General features: G+C 37.6%; 1 protein-coding gene across 3 annotated transcripts in view; it reads right to left on the reverse strand.

Annotated features, from left to right (window-relative positions):
- Nucleotides 1-22,108, reverse strand: part of BRINP3 (BMP/retinoic acid inducible neural specific 3) — a 162,879-nt gene that overhangs the window by 78,040 nt on the left and 62,731 nt on the right. For 2 of the 3 annotated variants that reach the window (XM_081114390.1, XM_081114392.1), the window contains exons 3-4: nucleotides 5,918-6,108; nucleotides 24-214 (exon numbers count right to left, since the gene is read on the reverse strand). In XM_081114390.1, the coding sequence (XP_080970516.1) occupies nucleotides 24-214; nucleotides 5,918-6,108 (382 nt within the window). The remainder of the gene's footprint in view (nucleotides 1-23; nucleotides 215-5,917; nucleotides 6,109-22,108) is intronic. The other variant, XM_081114391.1, reaches the window with a different exon arrangement.

Genomic DNA, 22,108 nt, shown 5'->3' on the forward strand with positions numbered 1-22,108 from the left:
ATGGGGGGCGAACTCCCTCCTACCTTTATGGCAGTGGATGCAATCTGGATGTGGTGCAGCCTCCGCAGGGTGCTGTCTCTGTCGATGAAGTAGGAGGCAGCGAGCTGATGCAGCGTCTCCAGGGTGACCGAGGAGCTGTTGGTGCCAGAATCAGCTCCTTCCGATCCTTTGCTCAGCTTCCGCTTGTCCACAAAAATGGTGAGCGACTCCTCTCCTGCATTAAATGTAGGGGACATTATTCCATTTCCCACTTAAAATCCAATTTTTCAATTACCTGCGAGGGAGGACATATCAGACACGGTGAAACGAAAGAGTGATAAACAGCAAAAGGGCAAATCTTCTATTTATTTTTTAAAATATATTTAGTGATTTCAGATTGAGGAAAGGAGAGGGAGAGAGAGAAACAGAAACATCAATGATGAGAGTCATTGATCAGCCACCTCCTGCACGCCCCCTACTGGGCATGTGCCCTGATCTGGAATTGAACCCAGAGCCCTTCAGTAGGCAGGCCGACACTCTATCTACTGAGCCAAACCAGCAAGGGCCGGACTGGATTACTGTTTGCAGTTATTGCTTGTGCCATCATGGATGCAAATGTGACTAAAGGCCCAATGTTGAGAAGAACCATGGGCTGTTCATGAATGAGTTCCGTTAGCCTGGGTATTGGAGAGAAAAGTGCTTAGCTCAGTGGAAGACAGGCGAACCGGATATGCCATGATCTAGGACACGTCTGGAGAGTCATGGCAACGCTACAGCCACTGTTTTGCTTTTCTCCTCTGACAGGAAGACAGCATGGTCCAAAGAGGAGGCACCAGAAAGGATCATAGGGGACCCAGGCCAACATAGATGACACCAGGAATACACAGTTCCTGTTACAGTTACAATCCACAGATTTTTAAAATATATATATTTTTACTGATTTCAGAGAGGAAGGGAGAGGGAGGGACATAGAAACTACGATGATGAGAGAGAATCATTAATCTGCTGCCTTCTGGGCATGCGCCCTTGACTGGAATCGAACCGTGACCTCCTGGTTCATAGGTCGACGCTAAACCACTGAACCACACCAGTGGCTCAGTCACTGGGGCCACAGAGATTTTTAAAATTGCAACCAAGATAACCCTTCTAGGTGGGCTGTGTTTATTGTATCATTACTACTAACCTTGGTTTTGTCTACTGACCTGTAATGTTTACCATTCCATCCAAAAAGAAAAAAAAAGTGTGTTTATGGCCAATGTCTTCCTGGTCATTCTATTTCCCTCCACTCGAAGATCTCCCTGTGAATATCTGTTTTGCTTTTGTGCGAGTTTTCCTTCTAAAGTACGGCTATTTGCGTAGAAATCCTTCTTCCAGAAATAACCATTGCAAAAGTAGCTTAAATCTAATTGTAGGCTTTCCTTTCGATGTGTCCTTTTAGTTTAAAAATGTTATTCTATTTTCGGTAAAGACAGATCTGATTATCCCGTGAACTAAAATCCGTGGGTTATTTTGGGGATTGCTGTCCTTTTAGAAATTATATTTCAGCTCCCACCATGTTTGCTTTGCTTTTGCTACTGATGACTATCCTTCTTTGGCCTAATATGTTAAAAGGCACTTGTCCCGACAATATCTATCTTTCTACTAAGATAATGTTATCAAAAATAAGACTATCTGAAAAGCAAACAGACATAATGGGGGAAAAACCATCTTAGAAAAATAGGCTTCTGACAAGAAGCAGAACCAAATATATAAAGACGGTAAAAAACAGACATGTTGGCTTAACACCAATTGGCATCTGCGAAGTATTACAGGAAGGGAATAGCAAGCCTTATGCAGCTTTGAGAAAGAAACATCGCATGTTTTATAAAACACTCTGAAGGAAAACTGACCTTATGACTATTAACAGGAACCTCCCAAATACATCTGAAATGTTTCTAAACAAAACTGCCCACCGTACTGTATTCCTCTCTATGGCACAACAACATGTGGGTGGCAGGGGAGAGGAATTGGAGATAAATAGTTCCAAGGTTAGATGAAATGAATCCGCCCTGAGTGAAATATAAAATATAATTAAGTTACTTCTATTTTGGAGCTGTTTACCAACAATGCTAGAGTGAACATTTCCGTTGTGTATGGTTAGCAGATTCCTGCTATTCTTTGGGCGAGACGAATTCTCAGAAGGGAGATTTCTGGAACACTCAGGAGCACTGTACATTTATAGAGAAACTCTAAACAGCGCTCTTCAAACGTAACGTGCATATAAATCACCTGGAGACCTTGTTAACGTGCGGATTCTGATTCATTAACCTGAGATGGAATCGGAGATTCTGCATTTGTAACAAGCTCCAAGGTGATGCTAGGACTGCGGGAGCATGGACCACGCTCGAGTAATGAGGCCCTAAATCACCGCACAATTTATTACCAGTTTCAAAGTCTGTCTTTATCAGTGACCTGTGTGTTCCCTCTAAGGAAGGTCTTGGGCGTTTGAACTGTTATAGGTAACTCAGCACAGACTTGTCAAACGAGCGGGCAGGAGATTTACCTACCTTAGCAAAGGGCCATGAAGAAGAATAAAAAAATATATAATCAACTTTATACTACTCTAAACTGAACATTTATCTTTGACTTAGTGTCAAGGAATCTTATGACTAAGATCAACTGACATAACAATTTTAACCTCATTTCCTTCATTATCTTATTATTGTATCTTATTATTATTTACATAAGTAGTTTGAAGTCCTTTTAGTCAATAACTGCTTACAATGAAAATTTAATGCACAGTATTGCTTTCATTTCAAACTTTTTATTTTGTTTACCAGAGAAACATGGGAGATAAAGAGGAGAGACTGAACAAGAGAGCAAGACAGACAGACAGAAAGAGAGAGAGAGAGAGAGAGAGAGAGAGAGAGAGAGAGAGAGGAACCAATATAATTAATCTTAAGTAGTATGAGTAAATACTTAGTTTTTTAATATATATATATATTTATTGATTTCAGAGAGGAAGAGAGAGGGAGAGAGAGATAGAAACATCAATGATGAGAGAGAATCATTAATCGGCTGCCTCCTGTATGCCCCCTACTGGGGATGGAGCCTGCAACCCAGGCATGTGCCCTGACTGGGAATTGAACCTTGACCTCCTGGTTCATAGGTCAACACTCAACCACTGAGCCACACAGGCCAAGCTAAATAGTTAGTTTTAAACACCAGCATTCCAGTCTTTTTGCTCCTTTGGTGCCATTATTTTAATGATTCCATGGGATAAGAAGCTTCAGAAATTATTTCTTTTCCTTTCAGTTCTTTTTCTTAAAACAGAATGTGCATCTCATCGAGGAAACAGTGCCATGCATTTTTAATAAGTCTTCATATTTGCTGAAGAAATAAATTACATATATTTTTGACAGATTTGCTTCCTTAATTAGGTTAAACCTAAACTAAAATAAATGTGTACTTCCTAACAAGAGACCAAGTGAAAAGGAGAAAGACAGCCATTAGTCAATGTGGGAAGTAGGCAGTATAGGACATGGAATGAAAATTTGTGGATATTTTATACAGGATGTAATTCACACAGAGATAAGTGAGAATTGGGTATTTCTGAAATTAAATGAGAATGTTTACATTTCTTATATTTCTTTGTAATGTAAGAAAATAGAAAAGAATCTAATTGATATTCAATCCATATGGCATCTTATGGGGAGAGAGAGAGAGAGAGAAACGCTGATGTGAGAGACATCAGTGGATTGGTTGGATTGGTTGTCTTCAGCAGGAGCCCCACCCAGGGCCAGGTATCGTGTCCGCAACCGGGGCATGTGCCCTTGACTGGAATCAAACCCGGGACCCTTTTTCTTGGTTGTATGTCTATATTCAGTACACAGATACACTTTTATTTCCATATGTGTCATATGTTTATCATAATGAAATTTATTATAACAACAGTCATGAAATATATTTCTTGGCTAGGAATCAATATATCCCGAGAGTGCAATCTTTTTCAAGATTGATTCTGCAAATTGAGGAGCTTATTTTAGATATTTAAGCAGTGATGGAGTTTAGATATCATTATAAGAAGAGAAGCAGCTGAGCTTCTATATTGATAAATAGCCTGGAAGCTATAAGATGAAATAAATGGAGAAAATGACATATATATTGAAGAAGGCTTTTTATAATTTCTTTACCCCTATAGGAAGGTAATTCAATCGCTGGCCTTATCTATCATAAAATACTCAACCGACGGCTTCAAATTTGCTATCCAAAGTTTTATGTCTAAGTCAATAATATGGTGTCCTAAATTACTCTTTTTGTTTATTCATATTTTTATTTATTTCCTTTTCATCACTCTAATACTGATAGTGACTATTCTACACTCAACTTGTTTTAAAACATGTTTTACTCATGCAGTCCCTAGTTACAAAACAAATGGCAATGTGTTTAACATGTTTGCTCTACACATGACATTCGTGGTGTGTTAGTATTGGAGTTGTTTCCTAGTATTAGTTAGTTAAGGACAGTGAGAGAGAATTAACTGAAGTTATATACCACCAATCTGAATTTTTTTAAAAAATGGAGTAATACAATTTCATGCCCAGTCAGGTAAAACGTACGAAGATAAAAATATACTTGCAGCAACAAGAAAGCTTTCGTGTAATTACAACAGCAATCATTCTAAAATTGCCTAAAATCAACCTGGTACACATGTTAATTGCAAATAGCTTATATCCATAAGCCACTTTAATAATTTCATATATTTCAGCTAAATTATTAACATCACACAACAGACACCTGAGGAGAAATTTAAATAACAGTGAGAGGAGAGAAAGAACTCCAACAGAAAAGACCAGGAACACTAAATCACTGGAGACTCCGAGATTAGAAGGTGAGTGAGGGTGGCAATTCCACCAACCCTTGTATTAAAGGACTGAGCGAGACTTTGTAAATAACTGAAGCACAGAATTTTGAGATCGCCTATTGCGATCCTGGGAAGAGTCAACCTGAAGAAGCGATTTAATCTCACACAAAACCTACAAAACCAAAACTAATCTTAAACCCCAAATGTGGCATCCATAACACCAAAGCAATGAGACAAATAAAAAAGTCACCATGATTTTGCAACTAAACAAATAAATGTCCATGAGAATCCTCTACTATTTGACCTCTCTGTGCTCTCTCTGTCCCTTCTTTTCTTATTTGGAGGATATATTTTATGCCCTGAAATTCTTCTGAGTCCCTATACTGCTGATAGTGGCAGGGAAGCCTTCTATGTGATTTGTTTTGTTTTGTTTTAATCCTCACCCTAGGATATTTTCCCATTGATTTTTTAGAGAGAGTAGAAAAGAGAGAGAAAGACAGAGAGAAATATCCATGTGAGAGAAACACATTGATTGGTTTCCTCCTTCATGCACCCTGCCTGGCCAGAGCCCGGGCTGGGGAAAAGCCTGCAACCGAGGTACGTGCCCTTGACCAGAATTGAACCCAGGACCCTTCAGTCCACAGGCCGACGCTCTCTCCACTGATCCAAACCAGCCAGAGCTATATGTGTTTTGAAACCACTGGATTTTTTTAAATGAGACCCTATGGAAATAATATTCTACTGTTACTTCAGCTTTTGTTGCATCAATAATAACTGGCATTATTAAGCCCAAGAGACACAGCTTTCTCGGAATCTTTTTTTCATGATCATTAAGATATTTTGTAAGTTTCTGCTGTCCACACTTTTATAAAATCACTAACATAAACTAAGTGATACTCATCTACCACACATGGTACCATTGTCAACGCCCCACAAGGCCTTTAGGAAGAACTCCATGAATGTGTTGAATAAGTTCATGAGGGGATTCTAGAATTATTCAAACTGCAGCTCTCTGGATTAAGCAACACTTTTCCTTCATTTATACAGTTTCACACACAAGCACACACAGGCACAAGTATTTGCAAAGAGTCGTACCTCCCAGAGTAGCGGAGACCAAGAAATGGGTCCCATATTTCTTGATAAGGTTTTCTGTGATTTGCTGAAGGGTAGGCCGACGTCCCAAAAGTCTGATGTTACGGAAGAATTCGGGGGCAAGAGGCAGAGGGGAGCCGAGGAAATTTCTTCTCTCAACTGCCAGGTTATTTACTTTCCAGCGGCCAAACTCCCTGAAAAGCAAATTTATTTTTTATTCAGAAATACATAATCTAGCTGAAGGTTTTCATTTGTCAAGTTCAAGTGGTAGTTTAGCTTGGGGTCCCTAGGTTCCTTACAGCACTCCTTACTTATAATACTATGTCCCGTGTTCGGAGTAGGAAAAGCAATATTTATCCATTTATTTAACTGGAGTACATATTCTAAAACCAGGTCATGTCGAGGAAAGAATAAGCCACATAAGCAGTTCCCACTGATTCCCCACCGCCCCAAAAAGCAATGTACTCATAAAAAAAGTCATCTCATTATGCATAGAATTTGAATGTAAAGTTCTTAAAAAGAAAAAACGAAAGTAATATTTTTTTCATTTCTAAGGGAAGTTGAAAAAAAGAGAATGAATTTATTTTCATTCACTCTAATGACTCCTTTGTCTATTCACTTTAGAGGGAAAATGTAAAAACTCAAGGACATTCTGAAGCAGTAGAAGAATTTTAAAAGCCTGGTCAAATGAGAAACTGTTTTCTGTTTGGTTGGGTTTTTTTTTTTTTTTACAATAATTATTGTGGACAACATACTTTGAAACCCAAACTCAACCTGAGTAGCAATTTCTCAAACTGCAGAATGACTTTTAAGGGATGTGCCAAATTTAAAAAATGGCAGGCATAGTTATAAAACAGTTTTAACAAATGTGTCATTTTCTGAAATCAGTTAATAAAACCAATCCTCCCCCCCCAAAAGCATTTCATTAATAGTTTACTTTTTACTGTCTATTATTATCAAAAATCTTGCTAATAATATAGACGAGCGTAGGAAAACCTCTGACCTCCAGGGCTCAATGATAATAAGCGAGATAAAATGGGGGTGAATTCCTTGCAATTCAGAGACTTTAAAATATTGGTATGTGAGCCCGGCCAGCGTGGCTCAGTGGTTGAGCATCGACCTATGAACCAGGGGGTCACTGTTCTATTCCAGGACAGGGCACATGCCTGGGGTTTTGGGCTCAATCTCCAGTAGGGGGCGTGCAGGAGGCAGTTGATCAATGATTCTTTCTCATCATTGATACTTCTCTCTCTCTCTTCTTCTTCTCTGAAATCAATAAAAATATATTTTTAAAAAGTAAAAAAAAAAAATTTAAAAGAAATCTTTTCATGTCAAGCTATCAAGATTAAGGGGTTATTAGTTGGTTTTATTCGCTTACTTTCTAACAAGATCATCTGGCACAGTGGTTCTCAACCTTCCTAATGCCGACCCTTTAATACAGTTCCTCATGTTGTGGTGACCCCCAATGTCATTGTCACAAATTGAACATCATTAAAGCATAGTGATTAATCACAAAAACAATATGTAATTATATATGTGTTTTCCAATGGTCTTAGGCGACCCCTGTGAAGGGGTCATTTGACCCCCAAAGGGGTCACGACCCACAGGTTGAGAACGCTGATCTAGCACATCATGATCAACTCAGAGCACTTTGACCTTGGGGTAACACGAGAAACAAGAGGGACCCAATGACTGTGCAGATGTTGCAATCTTGGGGTGCCGTTGTTTTTCTTTCCTGAAGATTGAAGTTCAGCTGAGTTGCAGCTAGACCAGGCATTCATTACATTTTGGAAAAAGGAAAGCCACGGGGTGCCGAATAGAACACGTTGTAGGGTGTGGTTATCACAAGGAGAGCGTTTTCCTGAGGCATAGGGGGGCCCGTCCCAGCAGACGCGTTATGCTGATATTAACGAAGAGCACCACTGTATGGAAGTAATGCCGCCTGTTACCTGAAGCCTTCCCACCATAACGTTGGGCATCTCGGATGAAATGGGCCCAATCATTAGAGTTTAATGTAACTTGGACCTTTTAGAGGCGCCGCTGTTCTACAGAGCACACAAATGGGCCATAACCAGCGCAGCCAGAACATTACTTTGAAAATGTTTTTGTTGGCACGAAGGAGCCTCTATTAGTTGATTGGAGTTGTGTGTTTGCTGCTCAAAATGCTGACCTGCGGGCGTCCATTATTCCGTGAGTCCACGTAATGTGTGCTTTTCTGCCACAATAGGTATTGTCATTTATCCTGACCCTGTTCCTAACAACACCGGGGAAACAAGAATATATCAACACATTCTACTTCAATAATGCTTACGTCATTGCCACACTGCTGTTAACCTTTTTTTAAAAAATTAGTATTTAACTTCTACGTAAATACATAAATATACTCATTGTATTTAAAATATACTCACTACTGTGATTTCTTTAAAATGACACGTGTATAGTTGGTGTATAGTCTATGGTCCCCCCAACTATAGAAGCTACGACTGTTGATATTAGATATTTTGGACTCAATATCAAAGGGAAAAGCAGCATAAAAATTAGATGATGCAGCCCAGCCAGTGTGGCGCAGTGGTTGAGCGTCAACCTATGAACCAGGAGGCCACGGTTCGATTCCCAGTCAGGGCACATGCCCAGGTTGTGGGTTCGATCCCCAGTGTGGGGCGTGCAGGAGGCAATCAATGATTGTCTCTCATCAATGATGTTTCTATCTCTCTCTCTACCCTGGCCTCTCTAAAATCAATACAAATATATATTTTTTAAAAATTTGATGATGCAGTTGCTCAAGTATCTTTATCTGTTCATTTATACCAAATACAGTGGCTTGTCTAAGTCCTAAAGACTGTTATTACATTACCTTTCACAGTACTACACTGGTTGGCTTATCATTTTTTTTAAATATATTTTATTGATTTTTTACAGAGAGGAAGGGAGAGAGAGAGAGTTAGAAACATTGATGAGAGAGAAACATCGATCAGCTGCCTCCTGCACATCCCCTACTGGGGATGTGCCCGCAACCCAGGTACATGCCCTTGACCGGAATCGAACCTGGGACCCCTCAGTCCGCAGGCCGACGCTCCATCCACTGAGCCAAACCGGTTTCGGCAGGCTTATCATTTTAACTCTATCAATATTCATTGAAATTTGCAGGCACCACAGCATATTAAAACCAAATGTGACACCCGAGCACTAATCCACTGCGAACAAACCCAGCCTAAAAATCATAAACGGACTCGCCAATCTTCAGTAGCAATAGCCTTCTAATTATATCTGTAAAATCATACTGATCTTAAGAAATGCCACTAATAATCAATATCCAGGTTCCCTGATTGCATTATGTGCAATGACTAGATATAAAATTAGCTCCTTTGACATCCCTTCGGTGTAGCTCCCGCATCTCACAAGCGATGCTGTCTTCCATTTGGCCTGGAAAACGGAAAAGTTCGCAGTGGCCTGGAGGACAGGGGCCCTGAAGCCAGCGCTGTCGAAGCAGCTGAATGCTAACCAGTTGGCAGGCGACACCAGCCACTTTCTTTGGTCGCCTGACTTGAGACACCGAGGCCACATTTTTTATCACTTCCCAGTCCTGGGGGGCTTTAAAGCTTGGAAGGTATTTTTGGAGGAGGCTGGGGATTTCGCAGCATAAATCGATGCACATAAAAGCACATGGCAAACATGAGTTATGTACCGTGTTTACATGCAGGGTTTCTGAGAAGCTCCATTAATGACTGGGGTCTTTGGAAGGAGCTGCCAAACTCTGAGTAGATTAGAGGACACAGATTAGCATGATTGCACAAAACAGCGGCCCTCCCTAGAAAGCAGCAAGAATGCCTTGTAGCTATGGCATCTTTAAAAAAAGAATTTTTTAAAAAATTGATTTCAGAGCGGTAGGGAGAGGGAGAAAGAGAGAGAATCATTGATCAGCTGCCTCCTGCACGCCTCCTACTGGGGGTGGAGCCCGCATGCAACCCGGGCATGTGCCCTGAACAGCAATTGAACCCCGATCTCCTGGCTCTAAATTGATGCTCAATCACTGAGCCACACAGGCCAGGCACTATGTTCTCTCGACTACAGCATGAAACTAAATACAATGGCGGTGGGATTATAGAGAATTTTTTAAAGAATGGTCTGGTGTGGCTGGTGATATGTACTTCTAGTTCCTAAAATATTTTTAGGGCTATGGAATGCCTGAAAGTTATTTAATTTTATCTTATATCATTTTAAATCATATTCTGTAGTATAACAGATAGGGTCTTATTTAAATTTTTATAAAAATAATGCACAATTCAATTATCATGGTCATTGCCATTATTCCCAAAGGTAATTAATTAGATTGGATATCAAGGTGCCCCATGTTTATATGATCACAGATATAAATAATATAGTAACTTATATCATCCATGTCTGAATTAAACCACTTGTTTGAACAGAGGCTAGAAAAAGTGTTGATGTAAAAAATATACATGCAGCCCTGACTGGTTTGGCTTAGTGGATAGAGCGTCGACCTGCGGACTGAAAGGTCCCAGGTTCGATTCCAGTCAAGGGCATGTACCTTGGTTGCAGGCACATCCCCAGTAGGGGGTGTGTGCAGGAGGCAGCTGATCGATGTTTCTCTCTCATTGATGTTTCTAACTCTCAGTAGCTCTCTCCCTTCCTCTCTGTAAAAAATCAATAATATATATATATATATATGCATGCTATCAATGAATGACCTTATATGTTGAAGAGAGGGGGGTTATGTAACAAGCAAACTCATTTCCTTCTAAATTTTGGAAGTACATTTTAACATCTGTTAGCACTTATCACAATTGCTCATCAATCACATACATATAATTATACAGATTTGGTAATTATTGATCAGTGTAGAGAAGCCAAGGGCAGACACACTGAGCTAAAATAAAACACCCACTCTGGTTCTCTCTATAAAAGAAATAAACAAATATAAGGTCTCCATTTTCACACTTCTAACTTAAAAAGTAATTCTTTATCTTGGTTAATAATTGGAAAATATTTAAATATGCTGGGGGAGATAATGCTAGTTTTTCAAAAGACAATGGATTTAGGAGTCAGATAGCTGAAGCCTCAACTCTCATCCTCACCAATTCAATTCACAAGGTTCAGAGCTCTATGAATGTTAGCAAGTTGGTAACATATGTAAAAATACTTCAGGATGTATATACTGTTTAGCTGTGTTTTATAATGCATGGATTTGAAAGACATATAAGTTTAACATTTCAACATCCAAAATTAATTATCATATCACCATCCAATGAGGGGAGGCGATTCCCAGGCATAATCTTATGGAGGAGGCAACAATACTCTCATAATTAGACACCATATTTTAATTTTCCAAGTTTGAGCATTAGAAGCAGATGGAAGTTAACTTTTGTTAAATTTAATAGTGAGATCATGCCAGGAAGATCCCCAGAGAATAATTAAATTAATTGTTTGGCTTTAAGAAAACTGAATTTATTGGCAACATGGGTTAATGAAATTATATAGGTTTCAGGCACAATTCTATAACACATCTGTATATTGTACTATGTGTTCACCACCCCAAGTCAAATCTCCTTCTATCACCATTTATCCCCTTTTTCCCTCTTAACCCTCCCTCCACCCCCCTTTCTCTTCTGGAATCACCATGCTTATTGTCTGTGTCTATGAACTGTTTTTATTTATTTAATTTTTTAACTTAATTCCATCACCCTTTTCACCAAGCCCTGCACTCCCCCTCCCGATAACTATCAGTCTGTTTCTCTGTATCTATGAGTCTATTTCTATTTTGCTTGTTAGTTAATTTTGTCTGTTAGATCCCACACATGAGTGAAATCATATGGTACTTTTAGAAATGTTAGTATTTGGGTGTCCACATAAACATAAATTAAATGGTGCAATGACTCTTCTGATGAGATTTTAATTACAAGGTTTGATAAGACAGACAAATTTTGTGTGGGGTTAGGGTGCTGTGGAATTAAAGGGGACCATGCTTTTTATAAAGCTGATATATTCTACTTAGAAGGCTGTAATTGGACAAAACAGAAAAATATGGTCAATAAATACCGAAAAGGAAGGAGTAAGAAAATATAAATCAAATGTGAAGAAATCAGGTTGCTTTTTAATGGAATTATTAAATGGACACTGAAAAAAGATGAGCTTTTAATATCAAAAGCCAGCCATTTTTTCATTTATTCATTTTAGACTAAAAGAGCAATGAAGACTTCTAACAAGCGGCCTCACTCACTCTGGTCTGAGCTTGAGTAACTATTTTATTAATTAGGTGTTAGGACTCTTCTGAAACAACGAGGTCAATGAAAAGTTAGTAAAGCCGGAAGCTCAGATGGTGCTGAATTCACCCAACCACAGGGAACTCCCTGGATGTGCTCATCCCATTGTTCAGTCACTCATGTGGTGCGTGTGAAAATCTGACAAGCTGGAAAATTCCCGGTCATTGACCCAGTCGATGGACGACGACTTAGTTCTTCTAATTACAGGCCCAGACACAAAAAGTACCTTCTTGTTCCCGCAGGTATTCTTAAAAGCAACTAACTCTATAATAATAATAAAAAATTAACAATCAAAAGAAAATCACAGGTAGTTTAATTTTTCCCCATGAGTTACTAATTCAAGTAACCATTCACATAAAAGTTGGTAAGTACACAGTCATCTAATAGAGAAGTAATGCTGTGTATACAATAAACTGATAAAAGAAGTTTAAAACATGGAAATATGTACAGAGGAAAGGTTCTATATTCACACATTTTGCACTAAATTATTTAGCACTAAATAACTCTGAATAAATCCTTTATCACATAGATCCTTACTCTTCTATGCTATAAAATCAAGCATATGGACTTAAAAAAATTCGATGTCTTATGTTTTCCTTTTCCTTCTGATTTCCTCATTTAAATTTATACAACTGTGTAGAAAATAATTACACCCTTAAACTTCTCAAGATTAAATAAATCTCAAGATACCTCATGCGACTGGTAACACTTGGCAAGGACTTACATATGGAAAATTCTCCTGTAGCATCATGTCTTACGCATACGCTTTAACAATAAAATGTTATCATTTGCTTTGCAATATTCAACTGATGCTCTGTGAAAACAAAGATCGCTGCAATCAATCCTACCTTTGCATCGATTTTCTTGCTGAGGACTCACAATAATGCTGGAGGGCACTTGTAATTATTATCAGTATTTTATAGATGATGCAATAAGGTGCAGGAGAGATACTTGCGGGCTCTGAAAGAGTTTATAAATCAGCACTACCCAAGGGAAATATATTGTGGACCAGGAACACTTCTGATAGTGGGAGGGTGACATTATCGAGAAGGAAGCGAAGAGAAGGTGGTTAGCCATTGTGGAGGCCAAGGGCGCATTCTTGTTGTGAATAAAGCATGGCCAAGGATAAACATTACGGCTTTGAGAGAAAAGAAAGGGGTGTGATTTATTCATAATATGACCTTGTGAAAAGCATATCTTACCTCTTCAAGGTAACAGATTCTTTTGGAATGAAAGCTAAAGCAGGGGATGAAGGCAGGTGTCCTATTTTAGGGAAGATGGTCATGACCTTGATCTAGTGGTTCAAGTTTGCAACGTGGCAAATATCTCTGTAGTCTGGGTAGAGCACGGTTTTTTGGTTTGTTTGCTTGTTTTTAATTTTTTTTTTTTTTTTTTTTTTTGCTAGAGCTCACTTATCTTTGCACAGATAATCAAGATTCATTGTACAATAGCTACAGTCACAGTCAGAATGAGGTAAAGGGACCCGATCAGGATAAATGGTTGACATAAATGTTGCATCTCAAGAGTAGACGGGTAATTCCTATGCATAAAATTCATAAAATATTTTTAGGACATTCAATTAAAAAGCACTATTATCAGATAATATATTACCTCAATCTTTATCATTGCTCGATTTTTATAGCCTTGCTTAACAGGGAAAATTGCAATTGACAGTACTAATTTCTCAAATAATAAATCATTCCCATGAAAAATATATGGTACTGGGGAGAAACGAGTTCTTTGAGTCCTTGAGTCTCTACTGAATGCAAAATCCTCTGTGTCTTGTGTAGTCTGTTTTGTCACTTTTCAGATCTGACAACCAAGGCCTGGACTTGATTAAATTCTATGCAAAACTGGAATAGAACTTAAAAGTTAAAACATATAATTTATATTAAAACATTTTTAGTGTTTTGTTTAATTGAAAGTATTGTGAGGAACGGAATGTCCTATTATAGACATCTTTAAATAGATCCTAAAAATGAGAACAATGTTATTAGTCAAATCTAGAAGAAAAAGTCTGTTCTGTCTAAATATTATTGTTATACTCCTATTTCCCTGTGTCTAAGCAAATAGGCTTATACCTAGAGGCACTTAATAAATTTTAATAGACAAAAAGAAATGCCATTTACTAGTATTTATTTAAGCTAGTTATTATCATAGTCTGATGACATTTACTCTTTTAATTCAAGTTTTTCTTTTTGTAATGAAAATGTTTTTCAAGTATAGATTATACTCATCAGTAATGCTAAGCATGGCTTATTTCTAAAGAAAAGCTTCTGTATTTAGAAATAGTTTCCTTTTTTCCTCTTTTCTTACATCTGTGCATTGAAATGGGAACAAAAAGACGAAGAAAACAATGAACAAAGTTTCCTTTTACAGCAAAATGGTGGAATGTCTCTGCCATGGAAATAATTAAATCCACTGGACTAAAATGAATTTTTTAAAATATGCTAAACTGGCAAGAAAATTAAAGTTCCTCAGAAGCAAGCATGAAAAAGCTAGAACAGAAACATCAGAAAATAAAAAAAAGAACATATTTAGACTGGACAAAGCTATGTGTCCAACTCCTGGATAATCTGAAGTCATTCCAAGCATGAAATTTGTAATCTCAGATGCTTACATCAAAAACCAAAACAAGACTGAAAAGGAGTTAGATCTAGACTGTAATAGAAAAATAAAACAAAAGCAAGAGAGAGAAAAGAAAAGAGAGAAAAAGTAATAACACTGAAAAATATAATAGAATCAATAAAGACAAAAGTTGATTCTTTCATGTGGACAACAAAAGTAAAAACAGACAAACTGGACTACATCAAAATTAAAAGGAATCAAGCAACAAAGTACAAAAGCAACCGAATGAGTGGTGATATCTGCAAATCATATATGGGATAAGAGGCTAATATCCAGCATACATCAAGACGTTCTGTAACACAACAGAAACCAGCAAACGAAAAGAACCTGATTATAAAATAGTCAAGGCACTTGAATGGATATTTCTCCTTCGAAGATACACAAATGTCCCACACATATAGGGAAAGATGTTCAGCATCACTAAACATTACAAAAATGGTGCCAGTCCAGTGAATGCTCAGATGGTAGGGCAGCGATTTTCAACCTCTTCAATCTCACAGCACACATAAACTAATTACTAAAATTCGGTGGCACACCAAAAAATAGATTATATTTTTGCCTATTTGGCAAAAAAAGGGATACGTTTTATTCATTCACACCATATGGCTACTGTTGTATTAGCTGTTGCCATTTTTTTTTATTTGACAATCTAAGGGAAAAGAGGTCTGTACCCTGGACCAAATATTCAGGTACTGCATGTTTTAAAAATTCTTGAGGCACGCCATTTGAAAATCTCTGGCCCAACAGCACGGCGATTCTGTTTTATGAATACAAATTCAAAGCGCAAGGTCTCTTAATCGCACAGAATATTTAAAAATCCAGCCTGTATGTGATAACTATCTCTAAGGTCACCTTGTGGATGAAAACACTTAATAATAAGAGCATTTTTATGTTTAAGTAACCAACCACATTTGAATTGGTGCCAAGAATTAATAGAAAATGATGATCTTATATAAATTGTGTTATTGCAAAGGTCAATATAATAATTAGTCCAAAGAATTCCTACAGAGTTGAAAATGGGCTATAATGTAAAGATGTTGTAAAAGGGAATACATATATATATATATATATATATATATATATATATATATATTTCAAAGAGCTCAAATAAATCTTGGAATAACATCAAAATGAAGAGAAGTCAAAATACAGAATTTATATGTTCCCAAGAGGTATTTGAAATCAAATCAGTTTAGGTTTCTGGGTGATCTCATAAACACATCTACGTTACTCATACAGCAGAGGCTGAGATGAATAGAGCTGCCTTTCCTTGTTGTTCCAAGCACCTTAGCTGTGGGTCCAGTTAGATCATAAGTTGTCCTTCCATCTCCAAACAGGAAATGAAATAGACCTGAAGATACGTGTTCAATATTCTCAGGTTTCCTTTTGAAAAGATTTCCCCCAAAGTAACGGAGAGCTTTCAGCTGTGAGAGGCACAGAGGTTTTGAAATGTAGAGCAAGATAACATTTCTTAAATTAAAGCTCTGAAATACTGACCCCAAATCTTAAATTAAATCTCATTTTGCATCCTCAGATAATGAGATAGCTGAGAATGTGGGTGATATTTGGGGGAGAAATGTCACATCACATGCTAAGGGTTATTTCGTTCATAGTGTCTAACACTTAATTGGAAATCTTTGCCAACTTGTGGATATAATACCCTATTCTGGGACTATGTAATTTCTCATTCGATTCAATGTGAGTTTAAAACATTTATTTCAAATGCACCAATGGACCCTTGCAACAATCCCTATTATTATTAACCACAAACTTTACTTTGCAATTTGATTTTACTTTACAAATTACCTTTGACATATACATTGGCGTTAAAATGGGGGCCACAGAGTACAAGGAATTTACAATAATTTGAAAATAAAAAAGGAGGAAAAGAATTACTGGTTGGACCCATTTGAGTGCAGCGTAATTAAATATGATGGATACAACTGAATGTCTCGTTAATTAAGAAGGGCAAATTGGTATCATCCAAGGTTTTCTGTCTTCCTCAAGGGAAGCCGGTGAGATGCCTTAGAAAATCAGACCCACAAAATCTGGAAGTGTCTTATTTCGATGCATGTAGATCAAGCCAATGAGTAAAATGAAAGTGAAAGATAGAGGTACCAGGTAGCATAGATGAATCGGGAGTTGAGGTGAGGGGTGGTGAGGAGGGCAATGCGAATGGTAAAAATGGTGAACTATGATGCACCAAAAACAATAATGTGAATTCAATACTTTTTATGAAACAGGGAAGGCTCTCTGAGGGCAAAAAAGAACTACAAATGAAAACTCTGCTCACTGGGGGATATATATTTGAACAGTAATCACACACAACGTCAAGTATATCCATTCAGTTTTACATGTGCAACTTACTCGTATAATAACATCATCAACAATGATCTTAGTGAGATCTATGCCCCAGGTACTCTGATAAGTGCTTTCTAGGTTTCAGCTTATTTTATCCTCATAACAACCCTGAGGTAGCCTGTGGTGTTCTCCCTATATGATGAAGGAGGAAACTGAGATTTAAGGAAGTAAATTACAGACACACATAAGCAAAGGCCAGATTCTAGTCCAGATTCGCCCAACCTTAACGGCTGCTTGCTGCTTAAGCTTTATACTGGTCATGTGAGTACTCTGTGCACTAAATACATACCACACTTTTCCAGTCTTACTATGAAATTTAGAAAATACACAGAGAAGTGCTTTAATGCCTTGGCTGATCTTTCTCTGTCATGGGCGATTTTTTAAAGTAAAACATAGCTGAAGGAGATGTTAAGAGTCACCTAGCCCACTTACTAAAGACTTGGTGTGTTTTGCTTGAATTATCCAACTATTTTCAAATACTGAGCACGGTGTTAGACATGTTGATGCTTTAAAAAGAGTATTTTAAAACCTTGATCTCTATCTGGGTTAAAACTACATCCAAAAGTATACTTTATCATGGAGAATAAAATATCTGAAAAAATATATACACTGATAATACTAGTATGTTGTGGGAATGAGGAGAAAGGTATAATTCTTGGTTACCAAGGAAATAAAATTTTAAGACAGCAGGTTATATTTGAAACAGTGAAAGGAGTATTTATATACATATTAAATCATACACACACACACACACATCGTCTATTGATTTTAGAGAGGAAGGGAGAGGGAGAGAGAGAAACATCAATGATGAGAGAGAATCATTCGTCAGCTGCCTCCTGCACACCCCACACTGGGGATTGAACTCACAACCCAGGCAAGTGCCCTGACCAGGAATCAAACTGTGACCTCCTGCTTCATAGGTCAACATTCAACCACTGAGCCATGCCGACTGGGCTAACTAACATCTTTATACATATACAGAGATCAGAAATATGACCATACTTTGGGGTCCAAGATCCTAAGTAGGATCGTATCAATTCAAAGCATTAATAGTTTCTTATTTAAAATATTCATTAGTTCTGTATATCAGATCAGCTACCAAGAGAAATACACAGATACATGGGTAGGCTGCAATAGGATGATGACACCTTTTACGTCTGCCCAAGTCAATGAGAATGTAATAACGAGCAATAATAATTTAATAAAGGTAAGGAGAAAATCGATTTTCTAGTTATATTTTTAATTTTTTTTCTGGTTAGCATAACAATTGGATAAACAAAGAAAGACTATTAGGCCCATTTTTCTGTGTCACAGTCTCAAAGAATGTTAAGCATCGAAATGATGACTTGATTTTAAAATGCAGATGACACATTTAGTGCTCAAATGCCAGCAATGGTGCTGCTCATTCAGAGCCAGAACATTTGCAAAAGGAGGTAAAAAAAAAAAAAAAACCACAAAAAAACCCTCTAACCATTGCAAGGCTTCCCTTGAGGAATGGAATGTGCGGTAGTAGTTTATTTTTTATTCATCTGATCAAATTTACCCAACTGAGTGAATGAAATAATAATAAATGAATTAATACTGAAAAGATAAAATCGTATGTACTTGAGAGATATGCTTAGAGGAATATGGCAAGTTTACACATGAATTTTTTTCTCATCTGCATCGACTGGTTATTTAACTGTCCTGTGTGGCCAGCTATTACAACTCCTGTCACTGAGATTATACAAGAAAGCAAGACAAACATGACAAGCAGGACGGAATCATGAGACAGCTGCATAAGTACAGCAAATGAAAAGCCTTCAGTTACATGCAAGAAACTGTAAGAGAAATTCCCTTTGCAGCCGGCATGTGTAAAAGGCCTGAGTGACAGATTCTTTGCCTTTTTGAAAGAAATATCCACACTTTTACCACCTGAATCCTAAGTACAGAAAGGTACAAACATGTTCTTACAGGAAGGTGAAACTTCTAGAAGAACATGGCATTGAAGATCAGAACTCTGGATCAATAATCTATACTAATAAAAGAGTAATATGCTAATTAGACCGGATGTCTTCCAGATGTCATTCCTTCCTGAGGAAGCTGGGGGCCAGGCGAAGCCAGCTGGGGTCCCGAGTGCCTGTGGGCAGCCTGGGTGAAGCCAGCCGGGGTCCCGGGTGCCTGTTTGTGGCGGGAGGAGGGAAGCCTGGGTCCTGGGTGCCAGAGGGCAGCCCGGTGTTGGCAGCCGGAAGAAGGAAGTCCTACTCTTGCACGAATTTCCATGCATCGGGCCTCTGGTAAATAAATAAAGCCCGGCTGGTGTGGCTCAGTGGTTGAGCGTCAATCTATGAAGCAGGAGGTTACAGTTAGATTCCCGGTCAGGGCACATGCCTGGGTTGTTGGCTAGATCCCCAGTAGGGGGAATACAGAAGGCAGCGAATCAGTGATTCTCTCTCATCAATAATGTTTCTATTTCTCTCTCCCTCTCCCTTCCTCTCTAAAATCAATAAAAAAAAAAAACACATTAAAAAATAAATACAAATGACTGCTCCATGACAATTCATAGTTTAAGAGCAATTAAAATTATTTTCAACCTCCAATGCTTAGTGAAGCTATATTTCAGAACCAATTTCACCACAAGCCACTGAACACAACATATTTTATCCCTAAACAATGTGTGAAAGCAATCAGTAATAAATGATAAGTTACTTGGGGGAAACACTTAGCTTTGATAAATCTCCAGAAAGTGTAATATTTCATTCTGTTTCCACAATGATATAAAAGCCTGCTCTTAATGCATTTGCCCAAGTTCTGTAAGTGTTCCTCTTGACTTAAAACTTGTTTAAGCCCTAACCGGTTTGGCTCAGTGGATAGAGCATTGGCCTGTGGGCTCAGGGGTCCCAGGTTCGATTCTGGTCAAAGGCAAGTACCTTGGTTGTGGGCACATCCTCTGTGGGGAGTGTGAAGGAGGCAGCTGATCAATGTTTCTCTCTCATCAATGTTTCTAACTCTCTATCCCTCACCCTTCCTCTCTGTAAAAAATCAATAAAATATATATTTTTTAAAAAGTACAGATAGTTACAAAAAAACTTGTTTAATTTGTTTCATCAATGATTTGATAATTGCCACCACAAATTATCAAATATTTCCCAAAATACCATTTCTATATTTGAAATAATTGTCATCAGTGTTTATATAATTAGCTATAAAAATCCTTTGCAACCACAAAGTAGTTATTCTTTTGATGATATTTCTGTAATAAGTTTAGTGAAATAAATCACCTCTAAATAATTGGGGCTAAAAGGGAATCAAGGAAGCAGAAAAAAGGTAGCAACGTTGATGGCTTTTTAACAATTGCTGTGCTTATAATCACCAGGTTATAACATAAATATATTTATCTTGTTTTTCACTGTGCTTAGATTTTAAAATAAAATGATTAGAAATTAAATAAAAGGCACCTCAGGAGGACAAATACAAGAAAGTCACAAACTTCTAGCATTGATGTGTGAAAGCCTGACACCCAGAAAGAAGCTTATGTAAAGTGTTGAAGGAAACAAAAATAAATTTTAGAAGAGATAAAGAAAAAATCTCATAGACACAGACAGTATGATGATTACCAGAAGGAAGGGGGTGGGAGAGGTGGAAGAGGGTAGAGGATAGATAAATGGTGATGGAAGGAGACTTGAGTTGGGGTGGTGAACTCACAATACAATATGCAGATGATGGATTATAGATATGTAGACACCCGAAACCTATACGATTTTATTAACGAATGTCACCCCAATGAAGTCAATTAAAAGTAAGTCTTAAAGTTGTTTTGGGTAATAAATGGCTAGCAAAATTTTTGATTTTCTTACAACTTCCTTAAAAAATAATATTTAAACAAATGATTGGCAAGCATAACACCATCTCTTATTTTATCTCTTTGTTCTTTTACGAGTGAAAGATAAAAATATGTAGCAGTCAACAGGAGCGAAAGAGCAAATTGTCCCAACTAAAAAACCCATCATTAATATTGCATATTTATTAATCATTATATCAATTATCACAAAATAATAGCTATTACCAAAATGTTATTACCAACATTGTTGGGTGCTTCTTATAAACCTGACCCAATGCTAATCGATCTGTACCATCTCATTTAATTCTTAGAAATAGTTAAGGTAGTTTTCTTCTCCTATAATTTATAGGCAAGAAAATCGAAGTACACATTTTTTTAAAATTATCCTCTAGGACACAGCTATTTAGTGGTGAAGCGATGATTCATAGTTTTCTGAATTCTTTCTTCTAAAGCAAATGCCTGGACAGTGTAGGTTTGCTATTCACACTGTTAACGGCCCTAAGCTTAGTGGAACAGCTGTGCAGAGCGTAGCCAAATCTTAAGTTTTTACAACATCAAAAGACTGAATGAACAAAAATAAAGATAAAGTGAATGCGATAAATGCAACACAGACACATTTCAATAAAATTGAACCAAATATGCATTTCTAATGATCAAATGATGGCATCACAATTTAGGGCTAAATTCCTCACTATTTTCACTGCTCAGTTTCTGAAATGATGGAAGGCTCGAAAATGGAGTTAAAGTTCCATCTTCAAAAATATTTTCTAATGTAGGAGTCACCTGAACCATCCCCATAGCAATTGATCACCAATGTCTATTTAAACATTTCCTGGGAAAAGGAGATCAATTCTTCATAACAGAGCCCAATCTATAGTATGTGATCTTTCTGAAATCTATTCCACTTCTTTCTGACTTCAACTCATTGATCCCAGTTCTGTCCTCAGAGGAACACGTAATTAATTTACTTTCCGGTTCTACCTGGCAGCCTTCAAATATTTATAGGTCTCCATAATGACCCCACTGAGTGTCTCATTTCCAGGCATGTCCCTGGTTTCGAGGCATTGTATCCTAAGCAGCACACTATTATACGGAAACACCATT

The sequence above is a fragment of the Myotis nattereri genome (assembly GCF_964212035.1).
Source record: "Myotis nattereri genome assembly, chromosome: 20".
In the NCBI taxonomy this organism is placed as follows: Eukaryota; Metazoa; Chordata; class Mammalia; order Chiroptera; family Vespertilionidae; genus Myotis; species Myotis nattereri.